This window comes from Anomaloglossus baeobatrachus, chromosome 1, assembly GCF_048569485.1.
Source record: "Anomaloglossus baeobatrachus isolate aAnoBae1 chromosome 1, aAnoBae1.hap1, whole genome shotgun sequence".
NCBI lineage: Eukaryota > Metazoa > Chordata > Amphibia > Anura > Aromobatidae > Anomaloglossus > Anomaloglossus baeobatrachus.
In genome coordinates, this window is record NC_134353.1 from 652855487 (window position 1) to 652874975 (window position 19489).

The 19489-nt window shown below is 46.3% G+C and overlaps 1 protein-coding gene across 2 annotated transcripts; it reads right to left on the reverse strand.

Moving 5' to 3' along the window:
* Positions 1 to 398: 398 nt before the first annotated feature.
* Positions 399 to 18258, reverse strand: TPPP2 (tubulin polymerization promoting protein family member 2). Of its 2 annotated transcripts, none has more exons than XM_075341461.1 (4): positions 18157 to 18258; positions 9484 to 9653; positions 6879 to 7032; positions 399 to 734 (listed from the first exon to the last, which is right to left on the reverse strand). In XM_075341461.1, the coding sequence occupies exons 1-4, from the start codon at positions 18157 to 18159 to the stop codon at positions 546 to 548; spliced, it is 516 nt and encodes a 171-aa protein (XP_075197576.1). In that variant the 5' UTR covers positions 18160 to 18258; the 3' UTR covers positions 399 to 545. The 2 variants fall into 2 exon arrangements, with proteins under 2 accessions (XP_075197576.1, XP_075197578.1); XM_075341463.1 differs by lacking the exon at positions 18157 to 18258 and adding an exon at positions 12726 to 12785.
* Positions 18259 to 19489: the final 1231 nt, after the last annotated feature.

The following is a 19489-nucleotide window of genomic DNA, read 5'->3' on the forward strand; positions in this document are numbered from 1 at the left end:
ACCCGCTTAAAACACAAGCATCTCCGCAAGAATAAATTAATATGCTGTGTCTTATAAACCCCAGTTTACAGAGAGTTAAAAAGAAACAAAGTGCACATGAAAATCCCATCCACTGTGCTTGTACTGTACAACACTGCGTTTTGGATGCAGGGAAAGTACACTGCACCAAAAATGCGATAAAATCTCATCGTGGGCATTAATACTCTATCACTTCTGAGATTCACACGTGAACAAAAAGTTACATTTCAATTAGCTGGTGAGCAGACAAGTATTTCCATCTAGATGAGCAGTCTGCAGGCTCCTAGTAAATGAAAAGACGCAGTGTGCCACTTGCACAGTTCTTGGATAGAATAACATGTCTCATATGACCTAGAAAAAATGAGAGGATCCCGTTTCACATTTGATGGTGTATTATTGACAGGTTAATGTACGCTGAGGACAGATGTCTTAGATACTAAATAATTAACTGTTTTATCCTAGTGGATTTTGGGACATTACTGATGTTTTTAAGGTCCCATCAGGTATTATTCCTCATTGTTCTTGAGTTACTCCTTGGCTTTCTTTTCGTACGATCCCGCTCCCTTATATGCCCCAACGTATCCAGAGTTATCCGTCAGCTCTTCACGTCCTGCTATTCCTTTGCCTTTACCACTCTCATCAAAACGTTCCTTGTGTGATCCGGTGTACTTTGATGCGTCTGTCAGACGATCCACGGCCCCTGCAGTCACAGCTTTCTGTAAGACAGAGCAGTTATAGTGTTTATATGAAAACTCCAGCTAGTCAAGAAGGAGGGTCCAGCACCACACGAACAAAGAGGTTTCTAAGGGATTAAATTACTCCTCATACTAAGAGACTTGATGTCATTTCTGTCAACCTCCTCTCTCCTGATGGAACTATACAATTACTGGCTTTTAAAGACACAGTTGCATATACATCTATGACATCTTATATGCTACTTTTGGTAATGTATACGGCATAGCTGAGTTGATAAACCAGGTCTAGGCACTTATGATTCAATACTGGGTTACACGACATTTGCAAAATTACTTTATAACACATACTGCCTTGTATGTGCAATCCACTAACACACTGTAAAATAAAAAACAATTACACTGCCATATTTCTGCCGACTGACTACAAACAAGCAGGTCAGCGCTCCTTTCACCAAATGTAGCTCTGGACACACGATATTATAGTGGCTGCATAGAAGAATAAAATAATTTTGTTATTCCTTAAAGCACCACTTCAGCGGGTTTTTTTTTGTATTTTACCGATGGAGTGGTGCTGCTAATCTAAGTTCCCTGACTTTAGTCTAATACTGACACACCGCCATCTTCATGTTCTATCACCAGCGCTCCGGTCGGTCTGCAGCAGTTTGTGACCTGCTGGCGGCTGAAGTGTTTCACAACTCAATACATCTCTATGAGAATCTCGTTCTGGCCTTATTCTAGCTTCCATAGACTTGCATTGAGAGCTAGTGACATAACTTTTAACTTCCGGACAGTCAAACGTTGTGGTCACAAGACGGCGCCAAGGATCCTGAGCAGTGTCGATAAAAAGTGGAGACTCCAGGGGGGTGAGTATCAGAGTAGAGACAGGGGCCTTAGTTTAAAATACCTATCTTGCGCTGAAAAAAACCCAAAACACTGGAGTGGTGCTTTAATTTCGCCATTATGGAGATATGAACAATCAAATTATTTACAGTTACTTATTTTTAAGTTTAAATGTGTATTCACAGATAGATTTTTACTGGGGTGTGTAATTCTTCATTTTTCTGACAAGGGGCATAAGGATCGCGATTGCAGACGGTGCGACTACAACTTGGCACATGCAGGAAGGTGGCCCGTCAAGGCCTGTGCCTAATCAATTGGATGTGCATCCATTGGCTGAAATGTATTTTGGTGCAAAGACCTGCCGGCTTCCTGCACCTCTATTATATGCTGCCAGTCAAAGACTGACAGCAGATGTTGGCTTGCCCATCATGGGAGATGCATGGCAGTGAAGTACTTTGCTGCCCATGCCCGCATTCCCAAGTCAGCTGCTAACTTCTGTGTTGGTAAAAGATTATGGGATCAGGGGAACGTAAGAAGAATTGTTTATTTCTTTTTAAAATGTGCTGGAGAAGAACAGAAGACATTATTACTAGGTCGGACCCAGGATGGGGGATATTGTAATAGGATGGAACCCAGGATGGGGGATATTGTTATAGGATGGAACCCAGGATGGGAGGCATTATTACTGGAAGGGGCCCAGAATAGGGGATATTATTACAAAAAGGGCCCATGATGGGGCACATTATTACATAAAGGGTCCATGATGGGGGACAATATTAATAGAAAGGGACCAGGAAGGAAGACATTATTACAGTAAGGGGCCAGGATGGGAGATATCATTACAGGAAGGCCCTAGGACTGGAAACATTATTACTGGAAAGGGCGCAGCATAGGCGACATTAGTGTAAGAAGGGGCCCAGGACAGGAGACATTATTAAATAAAGAGTCGAGAATGGGGTAAGTTATTACTTAAAGGGATCCAGGACATAGGACATGGTTACAAGATGGAGTCGGAAGACAATTTTACAGGAAGGGGCTAAGATGGAGGATATTATTACAGGAAGGAGCCCAGGACTGGGGATCTTATTACATGGAGGGCAAATACGCTTGTCTTTAAAGGATCTAGAATGCTACAAAGGCCCACACATCTGACCAACATGAAGGTGGTGAACCAGGTACAAATTTTTCACTGGAGCTCATCGGACTCTAATTATGCCACTGGGTGTACGTGAATGCTATCCTCAACCAAATGCTACCGTGACCACAACACAATTTATTGTCGCTAGGCAATATTTCCACAATATATCAGCTGCACAGATGGTCAGGAATGTAAAACATTGTAAGAATGGGAGTCACTGATTGTCACAGGCTCTCCACTGGCTACTAGTGGCCTTTAGTGGACCATTGTCTGTGACATCCATATGCCCTAAGATGGCTTATTGTTAATGGTTGTTTCCCTTTCTTTAAAGTAGGAGAAAGTACAAAGCACAAAGGGTTCAGAGACAATATCGCTGTCAACGAGACAACAGATAAGACAAGGAAGTAAACATTTTAAAATCGTGAACCTGGTGACAAAAGTGCCATGTTTCTCTTCTACATCTGCTTTTAGATATCATATCGCTATAAACATAACAGCTGCCCTATCTTCTGTAAGAAGAGAAATGACAGATTGCACACGCATCCTATTAAACATCAGACAAGCATCTCAAACATCTCCACAAACACCAAGGAAACATACTGCGACATGGAGGGCCTCATACATAAAAGCTAGCATATGCGAAACCTGGCACAATGTAGGAACCAATCAAATGTCTTCTTTCTTGTTATAACTTTTACTGGAAAAATGGAAGCTGGAATTTAATTGCTATGAACATAAACACCTATCATGCATGATTGGTCAATTTTGTCTTGGTCATAAAACTATACACCCTATGGGATTAACCATCCATGTAAATCTATTTTCAAAGAGAACCTATCCTGTTGATACTGATATCTGGTCTGCAGACAGGATGCTATGAGGGAACCTATCCTGTTGATACTGATATCTGGTCTGCAGACAGGATGCTATGAGGGAACCTGTCCTGTTGATACTGATATCTGGTCTGCAGACGGGATGCTATAGAGCAGGAGGAGCTGAGCAGATTGATATACAATTTTTGTTGGAAACATTTCACTAAACCTTGTAGTATATTCTTTGAAATCCCTAGTGTGTCCAGTATGTGGTCGTACTCACTAATTAACAGTCTTCCTTGTATGACTGTGCATGGAGAAATAGCTGTCAATCACTGAGTAGGACCACCCACTGGACTATATGTTTAAAGACCAAGGATTTCAATGAATAAAATGTTATTCTCTTTTTCAAGAAACCTATTTATCATTCTACTCGGTATCTGCTTCTCTATACCATGCTGTCCACAGACTGGACTCTATGTACAATGTGACAAGTTCCCTTTAATTCCCAATTGATAAGAATTACCCACTATTTGAAAATATAAATAGGTTATAAGTTTAGAGATCTGAAGTGCCGATCATTAGGAGGGAGGGTTGCACTTTGTCCTTGTTTGCTGTTGATGCGGTTGAGCACCTTTATAGAACCCCATTTTTCTACTATTGAAATTAATCTGCTATAGCCACAGTAGCTCTATACAGAGCGATCTGGATAAAGAAGTGGGCAGCAGCTAGCAAATACAGACTTTTGCTATGCCTTTTTCGTATAGCTCACAGGCTGAGCGCAAACATATACACATGTCACAAAAAGTTAGGGATATTTCTCTTTCGAATATATAGTGATATTTTATCATGCCAGTAGGGCATTTAACTAGAAATGATGAGTTAATTTCCTCATTTCAAACAATTTATTGAACCAAAAGCCAACAACACTGGTGGGTATACCCCCTAAAAATTTCAATGTCTCAATAAGTTGTCATGTGGCCTTGAGCATCAATTACAGCTTGACGACGACGTCTCATGCTGTTGACAAGTTGAGTTACTGTCTGTTGAGGCACGGGATCCCCCTCTTCTTGAAGGGCGGACCTCAGGTCATTGAGGATCTGGGGTACACAGCTATGAGCCTCTACACAGCAACTCAGCTGATCCAATAGGTTTTCTATGGGATTCAGGGCTGGAGAAAGTGCAGACGGCTCCATTTGAGGTGCCCAAGTTTCCAGCATCTGTTCCCTAATGATGTAGGGAATGAAACACCACTCACAGCTCAGTGAGTCAGGAAGACTGCAGCAGGCCGCAGGGATGTGACGTGTGCGGAACTTGACGTGACGTCACCGGAGCGGGGAACAGGGGTCTGCAATAGCGCCTCTCACAGGCACTCTTGCCAACACGAGGTATTTGAGAGAAACATTGTTTCTCAATATAATATCGAACTAGACAATAAAAACTATGGGTGAACCACCCCTTTAAGATTGGCAAACATGATATTGCAATGCTTTGCTGTCAAGAGAGTCAATCAAGAGGAGGATCTGATACAGGCACTAAGGCCAGAGTCACACTTGTGAGAGACTCGTGCGAGTCTCACATCACATCACCCGGCACGGCCGCACACTCTGCTGACAGGAGCGTGTTGACTGCATGTATTTCTATGCAGCTGAGATGCTCTTGTTTGGAGGGCGGCAGACAGTGGCGGATGATGCGATGTGAGACTTGCGAGAGTCTCTTGCAAGTGTGACCCGGCCTAAGAATGAAAATGTCCAAGCCCACTATTGATGCTTGCACCAATCATATTCCCTGTTCAAGCTATTGCATCATGTAAAACCCTGTTCACATGTCCAGTTTTCAACCTTTTGTAAGGAATCCAGTTGTAAGTGGATGCGAAACATAAACCAAATTTTCCAATTTTAAATGGACTGGTTAAATAACAGAAGTTTTTTTAATGAATCGCATTTTAACACCTAATGTTCTGGGCGTGCATGGTGTTTAAAAACGGATGAGTTCAATGGATGTCATAACGGATGACCATCCTATATGATATGTTTGATATAGACTTTAAATTAAAAAATGGGACATTTACGTTTTTTATCCGAACGGGAAAAAATTTGTACAAACTAATATTTTTCTATGCAAAGAAAAAACAGCTGATGGAACGGATAGGACACTTGAAACGAATAGGTCCTGTAACTGAACGTTGATGTGAACAGAACCTATGGATGTTTGTAACCACAAAGCATGTTGCCTTTTAGGAAACTTTCAAGCTTGTTGCCGCCTTGTAAGTAATGTTATCCTGAAATATTTTCCTGTGTCCTGCATTCTTTAGATCTAATAATGCTGTGTGCCAGTTATTGTTGATTTCCCGCTGCAGATGATCATGTCTCTGCATTGATAAAGGAAAAACCACCCCGGTGGCATCAGGATGCGAGTGGGGAAAGTATTGATTCTTTTTGTTTGTTTTTTAATGTCCTCCTGAAAATGTATTTTTTAGATTTCAAAGAGAATAACCAGTATAAGAACTATGCGCCTGTTGAAAAGACACTAACCATAAAGCTTCTTGTGCCTTCATGTATGCAAAGTTGTGAACTGTTTTAGTTACATTGATGTAGGACTGTCTTTTTGTTTATAAGGGAACCGCTTGAGAGGAATACATCCACCTTATGTGTATATACAGTATGTATACATAAATGTATCTATTACACAGCGTACACATTACAGGTGTTATATTGAATTCTCCACTATTATGGGGCATATTTATCAGTCACTTCATAAATCAGAACGGGGGTGCAGCTAATTACAATTATTCCAAGTCTAGTTCACACAAAGAGTATGGCGGGAGGATTTCTTTCCCCTCAGCAGTACAATATACTTCACTTTGATGCTCACTTTTATTATTTTGGCTTGCATTCCAGAATGTGTCTTATATAAACTTGGGCTTGGAATGTGGCAGTACAGAAAGCGTGTCCATCCCATTGTTACTTTTCTTCTCGCTCCCAGATGTGGGGAGAACGTTCAATAAACTAGCAGCACAGCAGTAAATCTCTGCTACTTGCAATCCTTTCTTTTTTTTCTGCCTTCTTCCGTTAGTGACCTTGGCTTACTTCCTGAGTCATTTCTTAATCCCAGTCTGTGGAGTGATTCATATCCCCCACCCTGCTCCGGAGTTATATATGATTTTTGAATATAAAGCCACATGTCTGAAACCGTTACCTGGGTCAGGCCTGCCCTAACGTGTCGGAGATCCTACCTACACCTCATCTACGTTACTGTACACAAGGAGTACTCCATTCTCGGATTTCTGAATAAAGCATTTCTCACCATCCTTTTCATTTATATAAAATGGAAGCCACTTTTTAACAGAGAAAGCAATCAGCACTGTGCACTCACCGTGGTCCCCATGTTTGCAGGTTCTTTGCCCACTACAAGCTTGTGGATAGCTGCTATTGCCTCATTTGCAGGCATCCGTTTAAATCTCTTCTCTGATAGAACTTCTAAGGCCTTCTTAAATTCTTCATAGGTGATCACATGTGCTGCCTTAGCCCTTGAACAAGAGGGGGACACACCTTTAGTTATCGCAATAGTTTTAATACTTTCTTTAACTGTTGATATTTGAAGAACCCACCACAATCCACTTCAACTGAATTTTATTTCACATGGAAGGACAGAATGCGCCCAAGGGCAGGAACAGACATACTATTAGTACTGTCGCGGGCGGAGGAGGGGACGCTGCGCTCTCTCACTGCTCGGGTCCGGCTGCTGCTGCTCGGCGGTGGCTCGAGCGGTGGGCCGGATCCCGGGGTCTCGAGCGGCATTCCTCGCCCGTGAGTGAAAAGGGGTAGGGATTGATTGGATGGTGGATTTGAGTATTGTCCGTGACGCCACCCACGGTTGTGGTGATTTTAGTGACACTGGACGGGGATCCCGGGAGCGGTGACAGGGAGCAGCTTTGTTGTTAGTTCTCCCCTCCGTGGGTAGGGGGTTGGTTGTCCCGGGGCCTGGTGATGGGGGAAGGAAGGGATGGCAGGCGGGTTGCGGGGCCTGGTGAGGTGCAGGGTCGCAGGGGCAGCGCTGTGCCGCACGGCATGGTGGTACTCACTCAGCCAATGATGAAGACACAGTTTTCGGTAAAACACACGGCTGGATGGACGGGTCCCACTGACGGGCTGGAGGAGCCCCTTTCTGCCCGCAGGCTCTGGCCCTGGAAAACAGTTGCCTTGGCGGTGGCGGTGTCTCCCTCTCACGGTTGGGCTGTTGCCTTTTGTCGGTACTTGGCTGCTGGGGAACCCAGGAGGTTCCCTTCGCTGACGGATTCGACAAATTCACGGCGACTCCTAGCCTTGTCAGGGTCCGTAAACCCCTGCCAGATGGTGCTGACGTCTCTTTGTGTACCGGTCCGGTACCGCCGGGCCACCGCCCGTCCACGGTCCTTACGGTAAACTCCAATCGGTCCCTCCTGCAGACGGTCACCACCGTCTGCCAAACTTGCTGATCTGTCCGGGCCACACACCCGGACCAACTTCAGTCTGCTCTACTCCTACTTCACCTCCTCTCACTTTCTCCTCTCAAACTGAACTCTTTACTTTTCCCGCCTCCAGGACTGTGAACTTCTCGGTGGGCGGTGCCAACCGCCTGGCCCACCCCCCTGGTGTGAACATCAGCCCCTGGAGGAAGGCAACAAGGGTTTTGTGTCTGACTTCGGTGTGCCTGACCGGGAGTGTGGGGTGTGTAATGTTGTTCTCTGTGGCCCCTGGCTTGTCCAGGGCGCCACAGTACAACTTGTGCAGCCACACGGGGGCCCAACAGGTAAGGCTCACCTCACATCAGCGGTATTTTACCGCAAAACCGGATCTGGTACAAATGTGTTTCAGTTCCATTAATTTCCAATGGAATCGCGGCAAGATGCGGTCACATGCAGTTGCATGCATCATACACAACCGCATGTGACCGCATCTTGCCGCTATTCCATTGAAAATTAATGGAACTGAAATGAATTTGTACAAATCCAAATTGTGGATGTGACTGGCTCCCCATCTTACAGAATTGCAATGTTATATCCGTAAAAATCAAATGACATATTGATGGTCCATGTGACTGCCAAATTTTTCTCGCATTGTACCAATTTCAGAGTCAAATAACAGCATGCTATGATTTTTTTGTTCTCATGCCGAATACAGCTGAGGAAAAAAATGCAGATCTGACTCATTGAATAACATTAATAACATTTTTTTTTATCAGATTGCACTAGTTCGATTTATACGTTCCTGTGAGAGAGCCCTTAAGGCCCCGTTACACGCAACGACATCGCTAACGAGATGTCGTTAGGGGTCACGGAATTCGTGACACACATCCGGCCTCGTTAGCGGCGTTGTTGCGTGTGACACGTACGAGCGACCGTTAACGATCAAAAAATCAAAAATACTCACCTATTCGTTGATCGTTGACATGTCGTTCTAATCCCAAATATCGTTGCTGCTTTTGGACGCAGGTTGTTCATCATTCCTGAGGCAGCACACATCGCTACGTGTGACACTCCAGGAACGACGAACAGCACCGTACCTGCGTCCTCCGGCAACGAGGTGGGTGTGACTTTCCTGCAGCTGCTCCACACCCCTCCGCTTCTATTGGACGCCTGCCGTGTGACGTCACTGTGACGCCGCACGAACCGCCCCCTTAGAAAAGAGGCTGTTCGCCGACCACAGCGACGTCGCTTGGAAGGTATGTGTGACGGGTACTAGCCATTTTGTCCGCCACAGGCAGCGATTTGCCCATGACGCACAAACGACGGGGGCGAGTGCTTTCACGAGCGACATCGCTAGCGATGTCGCTGCATGTAAAGCCCTCTTAAGTCAGCTCCATAATATGAATTGTGCACACTTCAATTTTTTCCACATATACCTGAGATCCTAGTGGAATATAACTGATATGCACTAGGCCATAGGCTAACATTAGTTTGGGGGCTGCCCAATGCACACTGGTTTTTCTCAAGACTCACTTGACTTTAGCGAAGACAATGTCCACATCTGTAGCGGTGCATCCATGTTCTTGTATGTTGCATTCCTTGCACAGTTTGCTGAAGTTTTTTCCGGTCATCTCATTTCCAGTTGCTTTGGTGCTGCCATAAACAGCAAACGTATGGAACGCTTTCTCAAGTTCTTGAGACATCTAAAATAAAGCAACCATATAATGTATTCATCAAACTAGGGCCCTGTTCAGATTATATTTGCATGCGCTAGGAATAAATCTCATCATAAATGCTAAGAGTAGCCAATGGGTTAGAGGTGGAATCATTTTCATACATGCCACTTGAAGCTGAATGGCATGAATTTGACTATTGCTCTGAAGTTGAGTCACTACAAATATCTGTGTGGATGTGGAAGTAGCACTTTAGACAAACACATATCATATGTACATGTGTATTTGGTCCTTCCAAACCTTCCATGATGGAAGATGTTGGGCAAAAAAACAGGCACGTTGAATTCTAAATAGGAGCTAATGTACAGTAGAAAGAAGTGGCCTATCTTAAGTGTATATCATCAGTATCACAGCATTGAAACTCAAGGTTATGTGAACATGTCAAATATCTCATGTGTATGGCAAGCTTATTAAAGGTCCTCAAGACCCGCTTTTAGGGACTAAGCCAGAATTCCTGCTATGTGGAAATTGGTACATTAAGTGACCAATGTTATGACGTTTGGATATTAAAAGCAAACTTGCTGATAAACTGGGGATTTCCAGTAATGACTATTGTGCTATCTAAAAAATATGTTATCATTAACGAAATGATGGTGATTGATTGATGTAAGAATGTTATAGAAGCTCTATAGCTCTCACTTATTTAAAAGGATCTGTCCACAGAATTTCAGTCCCCAAACTATTTATATACACATGTAGCTCTTTCAAAGAAAAGATCAGCAATACCTTTACATGGCTAGTCCGTTCCTCCATTACTGAGAAATCAGTGTTTGTCTAAATATGCAAATGAGGCTGAAGATCTCTTGTAGATCTGAATCCTCTGTCACTCCAGCTCTATTCCCCACCCAGCACTGCCTTCCATTGCTCGACTGACATCCTTTATGCTATGTGACTCAAGGCAAAAGAGTCGTCAGTCATACAGGAGTGGACGGAGATGGGTGGGGAATAGAGCTGGTGTGACAGAGGCTTCAGATCTACAAATAGTTTCTCAACTGCATATCAATTCAAATGCTAATTTGTCAAAAATGGAGGAATGGACTGGCCAAGCAAAGGTATTTCTGGACTTGTTTTTGGAAGAGCTACATGTGCATATAAATAATTTGGGGTGTGAAATCATACTGACAGATTCTCTTTAAGTATTATGTACTAGTTTTTGGCTTCAAACTCTGTACAAAATGTCAGTATCTAAGATCTAAGACTTTTTTTATATGCACAAAAAGCCCCTTTTTTTCCTCAAATATTGTTCATAAATTTGTCTAAATCTGTGTTAGTGAGCACTTTTACTTTGCAGAGATAATCCATCCACCTCACAGGTGTGGCACATCATGATGCTGATTAGCCAACATGATTATTGCATTAGGCTGGCCACAATAAAAGGCCACTCTAAAATGTGCAGTTTTAGCATTGGGGTGGTCCAGGGGGCACCAGGTATCTGGTGTGACCACCATATGCCTCATGCAGTGCAACACATCTGCTTCACATAGAGTTGATCAGGTTGTTGATTGTGGCCTGTGGGAATGTTCTTCCACTCCTCTTCAATATCTGTGCAAAGTTGCTGGACATTAGCAGGAACTTGAACATGCTGTTGTATACTCCGATCCAGAGCATCCCAAACATGCTCAAAGGGGGACATGTCCGGTGAGTATGCTGGCCATGCAAGAACTGGGATGTTTTCAGGTTCCAGGAATTGTGTAGATCCTTGCTGCATGGGGCAGTGCATCATGTACCTAGATACCATTCACAGACAGTGAACTTACAGACTGTCACAGGGTATGAAATGACAGAACACGGGCTCCTAGGCTGGCCCTCAGACTCGAGACCCTGCGCTGTCCCTTATCTCAGAGGTACTCTTGATGGTAGCCAGATCTGAGCCCCTAGCATGACCCTGACTCATGTTCAAGCCCTGATCTTACTCCCCCTCTCTCCCACACTTAGGACGGGATGGATACGCGTAACAAAACCCCATAGAAATGACACGAACAAGGGAGAACGAAAATGTATACGCACTGCACTCAAATACAAAGGAGAGACATGATGTGTACAGTGAAATAGAAAAAAAGGAAGGAAGTAAACGCACAACAGGGGATCTGCCACACCACTCAATAAAGCAACTACAGATCACCATGAACTGGATCACCACTAAGTCTGGAATCGCTGAAGCTATTCTCGGCGCATACTGAAAGAAACCAGTACCTTAAATAAGATGGAGCTCCTAGTTCCTGTTTACCAGTCTGCAGGGATTAACTCCTGCAGGGCTGAAGACCAGTGAACCTGAATCAGCCAACACCCGGCTCTGGCTGAACAACTCTGAAGCATCAGGTTGCTTGTCAGACTCTGTAGTGTGAACAGATTCTGATGCCACCGTGCCACCAAGTGCGTGAAGAGCTGAATATCCCATGACAAAGACCATGCACTTACAGACCGTGCACTTATAGACAATACACTTACAGATCATGTACCTAGACGCCGTTCACAGACTGCACTTACAGATCGTTCCCTTACAGAACATACATTTCCAATTTCAGGAGAGTAGTCACAGACATTTTGCAATATTTTACACAAATAAAACAATGTAAGGATACCTAATAATCCAATAGACACAATAACATGCTGAAAATTTTGTTTTCTCATTACTCTTCTAAAATAATATCATGATAGAAAATGCATGTGACTTATAAACAGCAGATGCTCTTTCTATCCTTGTAATTATTTTTATGATATTCCTGTACTGTCATTGAAGAATATCCTAGATAAATAGGAGCCAGAGTGTTTGTCACCTCGGAAATGCCACTAAAAATAAACATAAAACAGATGCCATATGCATCCAAGGGTTTGTTAAATATACATGCATATGAATGTTTGATACAGCGCTCATTGAAAAACACTAAACGCAGTGGGAGCTCCTCAGCGCTTTGGAAACAAAGTAACAGAATGGACATTTTTCAAATTTAGACCTGTCTCAATTACAGATCTGAAATATTAGCACCGAACTATTAGAAAAAGAGATCTACGGGTAATACTACACTGGTGTGAACCCTGTACCTTGCTGATCTTGTCCTCTGGATGAACGGTCTGTAGAACGTTGGAATCTTACATGTCAATGAGAGACGGAATTACATCATAAGTATGTGATGTCATCAGCAATGTGACCTCGGTCGTCAGGACAATTAAAGGGACACTTCACCTTTTACTAATAGTGGTTATATAGTTATATAGTCAGCAAATAGAAATGCAACATATAACATCCTCATTTTTTGTCAGTATTTAATCTGTGAAATGTAAAAAAATCGATATTTACTAACATGGTTGCACCAGAAATTTAGTGTAATTTACTCTTCGGCACAAAATCATTGTATACAAATGTATTATTGATTTTTGTAAAAAAAAAAATCCCGGATGTCTGAGCCTCAGTAGACATTGGAATCTTTCCAAATTGTCTAGAACAGGTAGACGGACATGGCTAGTCTTAAAATACACCAGATATAATATTGGCATGCACGGGTTTTTAGGCTCAAATCAATGGCCCAAAATAAGGCATGTGTCATGCAATAAATATAGCCTCTGAGATAAATTTACCACATCCTGTAACTGCCAGGTTAGAAAATGTCGAACAATGACATTACACGGGAGTGTCGGTGTGGGGAGAAGCTGACCTGGGGCGGTGCCGAACTAGTCACCTATGGTCTCTGGCCACCTCTTTGAAGAGGGCCAGTAACCAAGTCAAAAGTGGACATTTTTTGCTTTTATTTTATTCCCACTGATTTCCTGAGTATTTCCTATTTTATTTATATAAATTATATGAGCCATTTTATGATATCAGATCTTGGAGGTCGGACACCCAAACCAGTCAGCTGTTATCAGCTGGACACAAACATTAAGGCTGCTTTCACACCTCCGGTTTTAGCAGAGCTGGCCAATCCGGCTCTAAAACCTATGCAACGGATGCGGCGACAAAACCGCATTCTTTGCATATGTTTTTTACATGCGGCCCGTCCGTTTTTTGCCGCTTGCGGCACGCTACTGAGCATGCGCAGTGGAAAAAAACGCACACGGCGGCCGGATGCGGTTTTTGCAAATCGCGCCGCATCGCACGGATGCGGCGCAATGCGGGTTTTTTTGCAGGACAAAAAAACGTGCCAGGCAACGTTCCATCCGGCCGCCGCATCGGCTAAATCTGCCGCATGCGGCAAAAACCGGACGGAACGCAAGCCCATGCAGCACAATACGGCACTAATGTAAGTCTATGCAAAAAAACGCAACCGGCGGCAAAAAAAAACGGTTGCGTTTTTTCTGCAAAGAACCGGATTGTGCCGCACAGGAAAAAACGGATGTGTGAAAGCAGCCTAAACGGCTCAGCTGCTCAGCTCCAATCAATGTATGGCCGCTACTGGATACTGAAATAAAATTATTTTCTATATTCACCTGTCTCAAGACCTATTTTCTATATTCACCTGTCTTCAGCTTTGCTGTCACTTGCTTCCGGGCCCACTCTTTATACTCATGAATATTCATTGCATCATGGACCTGGAAGCAGCAGAGCCACATACATCAGCGGCAGGGACAGGTGAGTATAGAAGTTCATGCTGTCCATGTGCTATCACAGATAGCACAATGACAGCACATGCTAAACATACAGAGACACGCACACACATATGCATCTACACCACGGACCATGCAAAACATGTGTGCTTTGCACGGACGTGTGAAAGAGGCCTTAGGTAGATTTCCTCCTGGATTTTCATCTATTCCCCTTTAGGACCCAGGGGAGCGCTCCTTCTATCCAGCTGCTTATTATCAATATTCCCCTTGTGCTTAAATACTCCCATCTTCCTTGGACTGGTCCTGGTGATATTTTCAATTAATTCTAGCTCTGGTTGCAAGCAGGTGGCTTGTACTCATCTCTAGTATCCTTGCTGAAGCTTTGCTGAACTTCTGCCTGAGTCATCTGTAGATAAGTAGTTCATTAATTTTCCCCATGTTTCCTCCTTGTGTCTTCTCTAGTGTTTAGTGGGGTTGACGATGAGCTCATCCCACCTGTTTCCTTTTCAGTTGTCTAATAAAACTGAACAACGACCATCTTCGGAGAACATCTTCACTGGCTGCACAGTCCCTACCACAGCCACCTTTTCTAAGACAATATGAACAGAAATACATGCACGTACACACCTTGGCATGCTATTAAAGAGTTTATTAATGGTCATGTGAGGAATGTTCTGACAAGCTGAAGGCATTTTGGCAGGCCTGTCATAAAGATCTACTTCTGGCAGCTCTTGTTGCAATTGTCAATCAATGACGATTCCGATGTGAGTGATAAGAAACAAGTATGGAGATGCTGCAGGCCATTATAGCATGTATAGGTTGCTCACAGTAGCACAAGTAACATGTGGCCTGGTCTTGTCGTGTTGAAAAACTGTTCTTGGGACACTTCGAAGGCCTTACCATTGGTTCCACGTCCAAATCAAATTGATGCCAAACTGTTAGTGTACCTGACATGAAGATTAGAGTGGTCTGGCTACCATACACTATGTCACCCCACACTATAATCCCGGGAGTGGAGCCAATGTGATGTTCCTTCGTAAAGGCCTCTTCATGGCATTGCCCATATAGTCTACAGACCAATCTCTGGTTATCACAGCATCCAATTCAAAAGAAAGACTCATATCTAAAGAGTAATGATGGGCAGACTCACAAATATCCAGGATTGGCAGGTCCAACTGGGTTTAGAACACCCCTGGTTCCGGACTAGAATTGATCCCGGATATCTGGCCAGATGCCGGTCTCCATTTAAGTCTATAGGGACCAGAATCCAGAGCTTTAAAATGCTGGTAGAAGAGATAGGGGGATTGGAGCAAGCGTGATATACTTACCAAGTCTCCTGCGTAGCTGCAACGTTACTTCCGGGGCCGCTCATCAACATCATACATATTCATTTGTTTCCTCCCCACGACTGATTGATTGCAGTCAGATGCGCCCCCAGCCTGTGTGACAGCATGTCTGACTGCAACCAATCAGAAGCGCTATGTGTGCATCTCTGATGTTGTAAAAATAAACACATAAAAAAGTAGTGGAGTAGGGTCCCCCCATATTATGATGCCCAGCACAGATAAAGCTGGGCATCATAATATGGGCAAATTGTACTCTGACCTGCTCGACTCGAGTACGGTGCACCAGAGCATTTTAGTGCTGGCCCATCTCTAGCGGTGATGTCAGTAACGTCACCGCTAGTGATGAGCGAGCACCACCATGTTCGGGTGCTTGGTCCTCGTAATTATCAGTTGCATGCTTGGATGGGCGTGAATACTTCCTTGAAAAATGCTCGAGTTTCCCATTGACTTCCATTATATTTGGTACTTGAATTGCGCCCATCCGAGTGTCTGACAGCTCATTACGAGTGCGGAGCACCTGAGCATGGTAGTGCTCGCTCATCAGCAGTTATAATAGTATGTAACAGATGTTAAAAATTCATTGCATACAGATGCTAGGAGAGAATACACTCACATGACACTTGTCTTACTTTTCTGGAGAAGAATCGGATCGATTATTTATACACTAGTGGTATCTGGATCTCAGTGTCCTAATTTCCCGGGGGGCAAACATGTGTGGCGCCCTGGACAAGCCAGGGGCCACAGGTAACAACACACACACACACACCCACCCCCAGCAGTTCACAGCAGTCATCCCCAGTAAGGGTACTTTCACACATCCGGATTTTTGCTCTGCGGCACAATACGGCGTTCTGCAGAAAAACCGCAACCGGCTTTTGTAACGCCGGTTGCGGTTTTTTTTTGCATAGACTTACATTAGTGCCGTATTGTGCCGCAGGGGCTTGCGTTCGGTCCGGTTTTTGCCGCATGCGGCAGATTTAGCCGATGCGGCGGCCGGATCGAACGTTCCCTGCAACGTTTTTTGCTCCGGCAAAAAACACCGCATCGCGCCGCATCCGGCCGCTGCGGCGCATTTTTCAATGCATACCTATGGAGGCCGGATGCGGCGCGATGCGGAAAAAAACGCATCCGGTCCCCGCATGCGGTTTTTTCCACTGCGCATGCTCAGTAGCATGCCGCAACCGGAAAAAACCGGACGGGCCGCATGTAAAAACGTATGCAAAGGATGCGGTGTTTTTGCCGCATCCGTTGCATAGTTTTCACAGCCGGATTGAGCCGCAGGGCTCAAACCGGATGTGTGAAAGTAGCCTTAGACCTGATTTCTTCCCTCGGGTTCAGACAGACACACCAGGTGGGCGGAGTCAGGCAGATGGGCACGCCCACCGAGGAGTCTAGCTGGCCTGAGGCAAAAATCAGCTCAGACAAGTCCAGGCAGAGGAAGAGAGAGGAGGTCTGCAGAGAGGCAGACGCAGACTGGGGCCTAGGTTGGAGCCTAGGGCCCTCGTGCAGCAGTCAGGCAGACGGTAGTGGCCGTCTGCAAGAGCCGGGAAGACAGTCTGGTGGAACCGTAGGTAGCCGGGGCTGGGCGGTGGCCCACCGGTACCGAACCGGGGAGCCAGCTGGAAACCGGAGCGCAGGAGGAGTGTACGGAAGGTGCAGGAAAGGACTTACATTACCAACCTGGGGTCAGGGGAAAACACCGCAGCCGTCTGTGGGACCCGTCCATCCAGCCGTTTGTTTCATCAGAGACTCCGTGTGTGTTACTGACTGAGTGAGTACCACCGTGCCGTGCGGCACAGCGCTGCCCGCGCGACCCTGCACCTCACCAGGCCCCGTAACCCGCCTGGCATCCATCCCTACCCCCTCACCGGGCCCCGGGACAACCAACCCCCTACCCACGGAGGGGAGAACTAACATCCAGGCTGCTCCCTGTCATCGCTCCCGGGATCCCCGTCCAGAGCAGTGGTGGTGTCACCAATCTCACCACAACTGTGGGTGGCGTCACGGACAATATCAAATCCCCACAATCAATCCCCCCCTTTTCACTCACGAGCGAGGAGCGCCGCTCGAGTCCCCGGGATCCGGCCCACCGCTCGAGCCACCACCGAGCAGCAAGCGAAGCAGCAGCAGCGCCGGACCCGAGCGTTAGTGAGCGCAGCGCGCCCTCCCCGCCCGCGACACATGCTGAGTGAGAAAGCGTTCCAGTAGTGGACAATCCCTTTAAAATCTTATCATAATGGGGTGTTTCCAGTTTTCACACTCTCAGATCCGATATATTAACCGTTGTCTGAGTACAGCCATTTTAGTCAATGTATTGTGGAGCCGTCTGTTACAAACACAAACATCTCACACACGTGTGAATGCGGTCATAGCCATAGGGTGTTGTATGAATTGGACACCGTGGAGCAGTGCGTTCACCGTGTCATCAGCCCGAAATATAACATGGCAGGGAAAAAAAGTGGTAATCACATGCAAGGTGAAATATGCATTAGTTGACAGCTTTTCATGATCAGGAATAAACAGTAAACAATAAGAAATAAAACAACAATGAATAAATAAAAATATTAAAAAACAACAATAACAAGTACCATGCACTAAGGAATGTCAGTTGCGTCGCACTACCACTTGTCTCCACTAGAGGTCAGTACGCAGAGTAGCAATCAGCACGTCACTGAGGCTGGAGAGCAGAGCACTCGTTCTCATAACACAGGCCCTGCCCAGAAAAGAAAAGAGCGGCAATTATCAGTCACGTGGGACAAGGAGCACCGCTCCTGATAGGCGGTCCGCAACTGGAGAAAAAAACAAGTTCGTCCTGACCTACCTCAGCTCCGCCCCTTTTGATCAGACTCCACCCCCTGACAATGCGGAAGGCAAGCACTCCTGGAGATAAGGTGGGTCGGTGCGAGAGCAGGAGAGGATGATGGGAGAGCAGAGGGGGATGATGGGAGAGCAGGAGAGGATGATGGGAGAGCAGAGGGGGATGGTGGAAGGACAGGGGACGATGGAGGGGGGGACAGGGGACGATGGAGGGGGGAACAGGGGGATGGTGGAAGGACAGGGGAGGATGGAGGGGGGAACAGGGGGATGGTGGAAGAACAGGGGAGGATGGAGGGGGGAACAGGGGGATGGTGGAAGGACAGGGGAGGATGGTGGGAAGATGGGTGGAGCATTGGAGATGGTGGGAGGGTAAGTAGGGGTGCAGAGCAAAATGGTGGGAGGATGATGGGAGAATAAGTGAGGGAATGGTGGGGGGTAAGTTGGGCAGCATGGAGGAATTGTGGGAGGGCAGGGCAGCATGAAGTAATGGTGGGAGGGGAGGGCAGCATGGAGGAATGGGGGAGGGCATAGAGGAATGGGGGGAGGGGAGGGCATAGAGGAATGGGGGGAGGGGAGGGCAGCATGGAGGAATGGTGGGAGGGGATGGCAGCATGGAGGAATGGGGGGAGGGGAGGGCAGCATGGAGGAATGGTGGGAGGGGATGGCAGCATGGAGGAATGGGGGGAGGGGAGGGCAGCATGGAGGAATGAGGGGAGGGGAGGGCAGCATGAAGTAATGGTGGGAGGGCAGGGCGGCATGGAGGAATGGTGGGAGGGCAGGGGGACGGCGGGAGAGCGGAGAGGGTAGCAGGGGGACGGCGGGAGAGCGGAGAGGGGAGCAGGGGGACGGCGGGAGAGCGGAGAGGGGAGCAGGGGGACGGCGGGAGAGCGGAGAGGGGAGCAGGGGGACGGCGGGAGAGCGGAGAGGGGAGCAGGGGGACGGCGGGAGAGGGGAGCAGGGGGACGGCGGGAGAGGGGACCAGGGGGACGGCGGGAGAGCGGGGAGGGGAGCAGGGGGACGGCGGGAGAGCGGGGAGGGGAGCAGGGGGGGCGGCGGGAGAGCGGGGAGGGGAGCAGGGGGACGGCGGGAGAGCGGGGAGGGGAG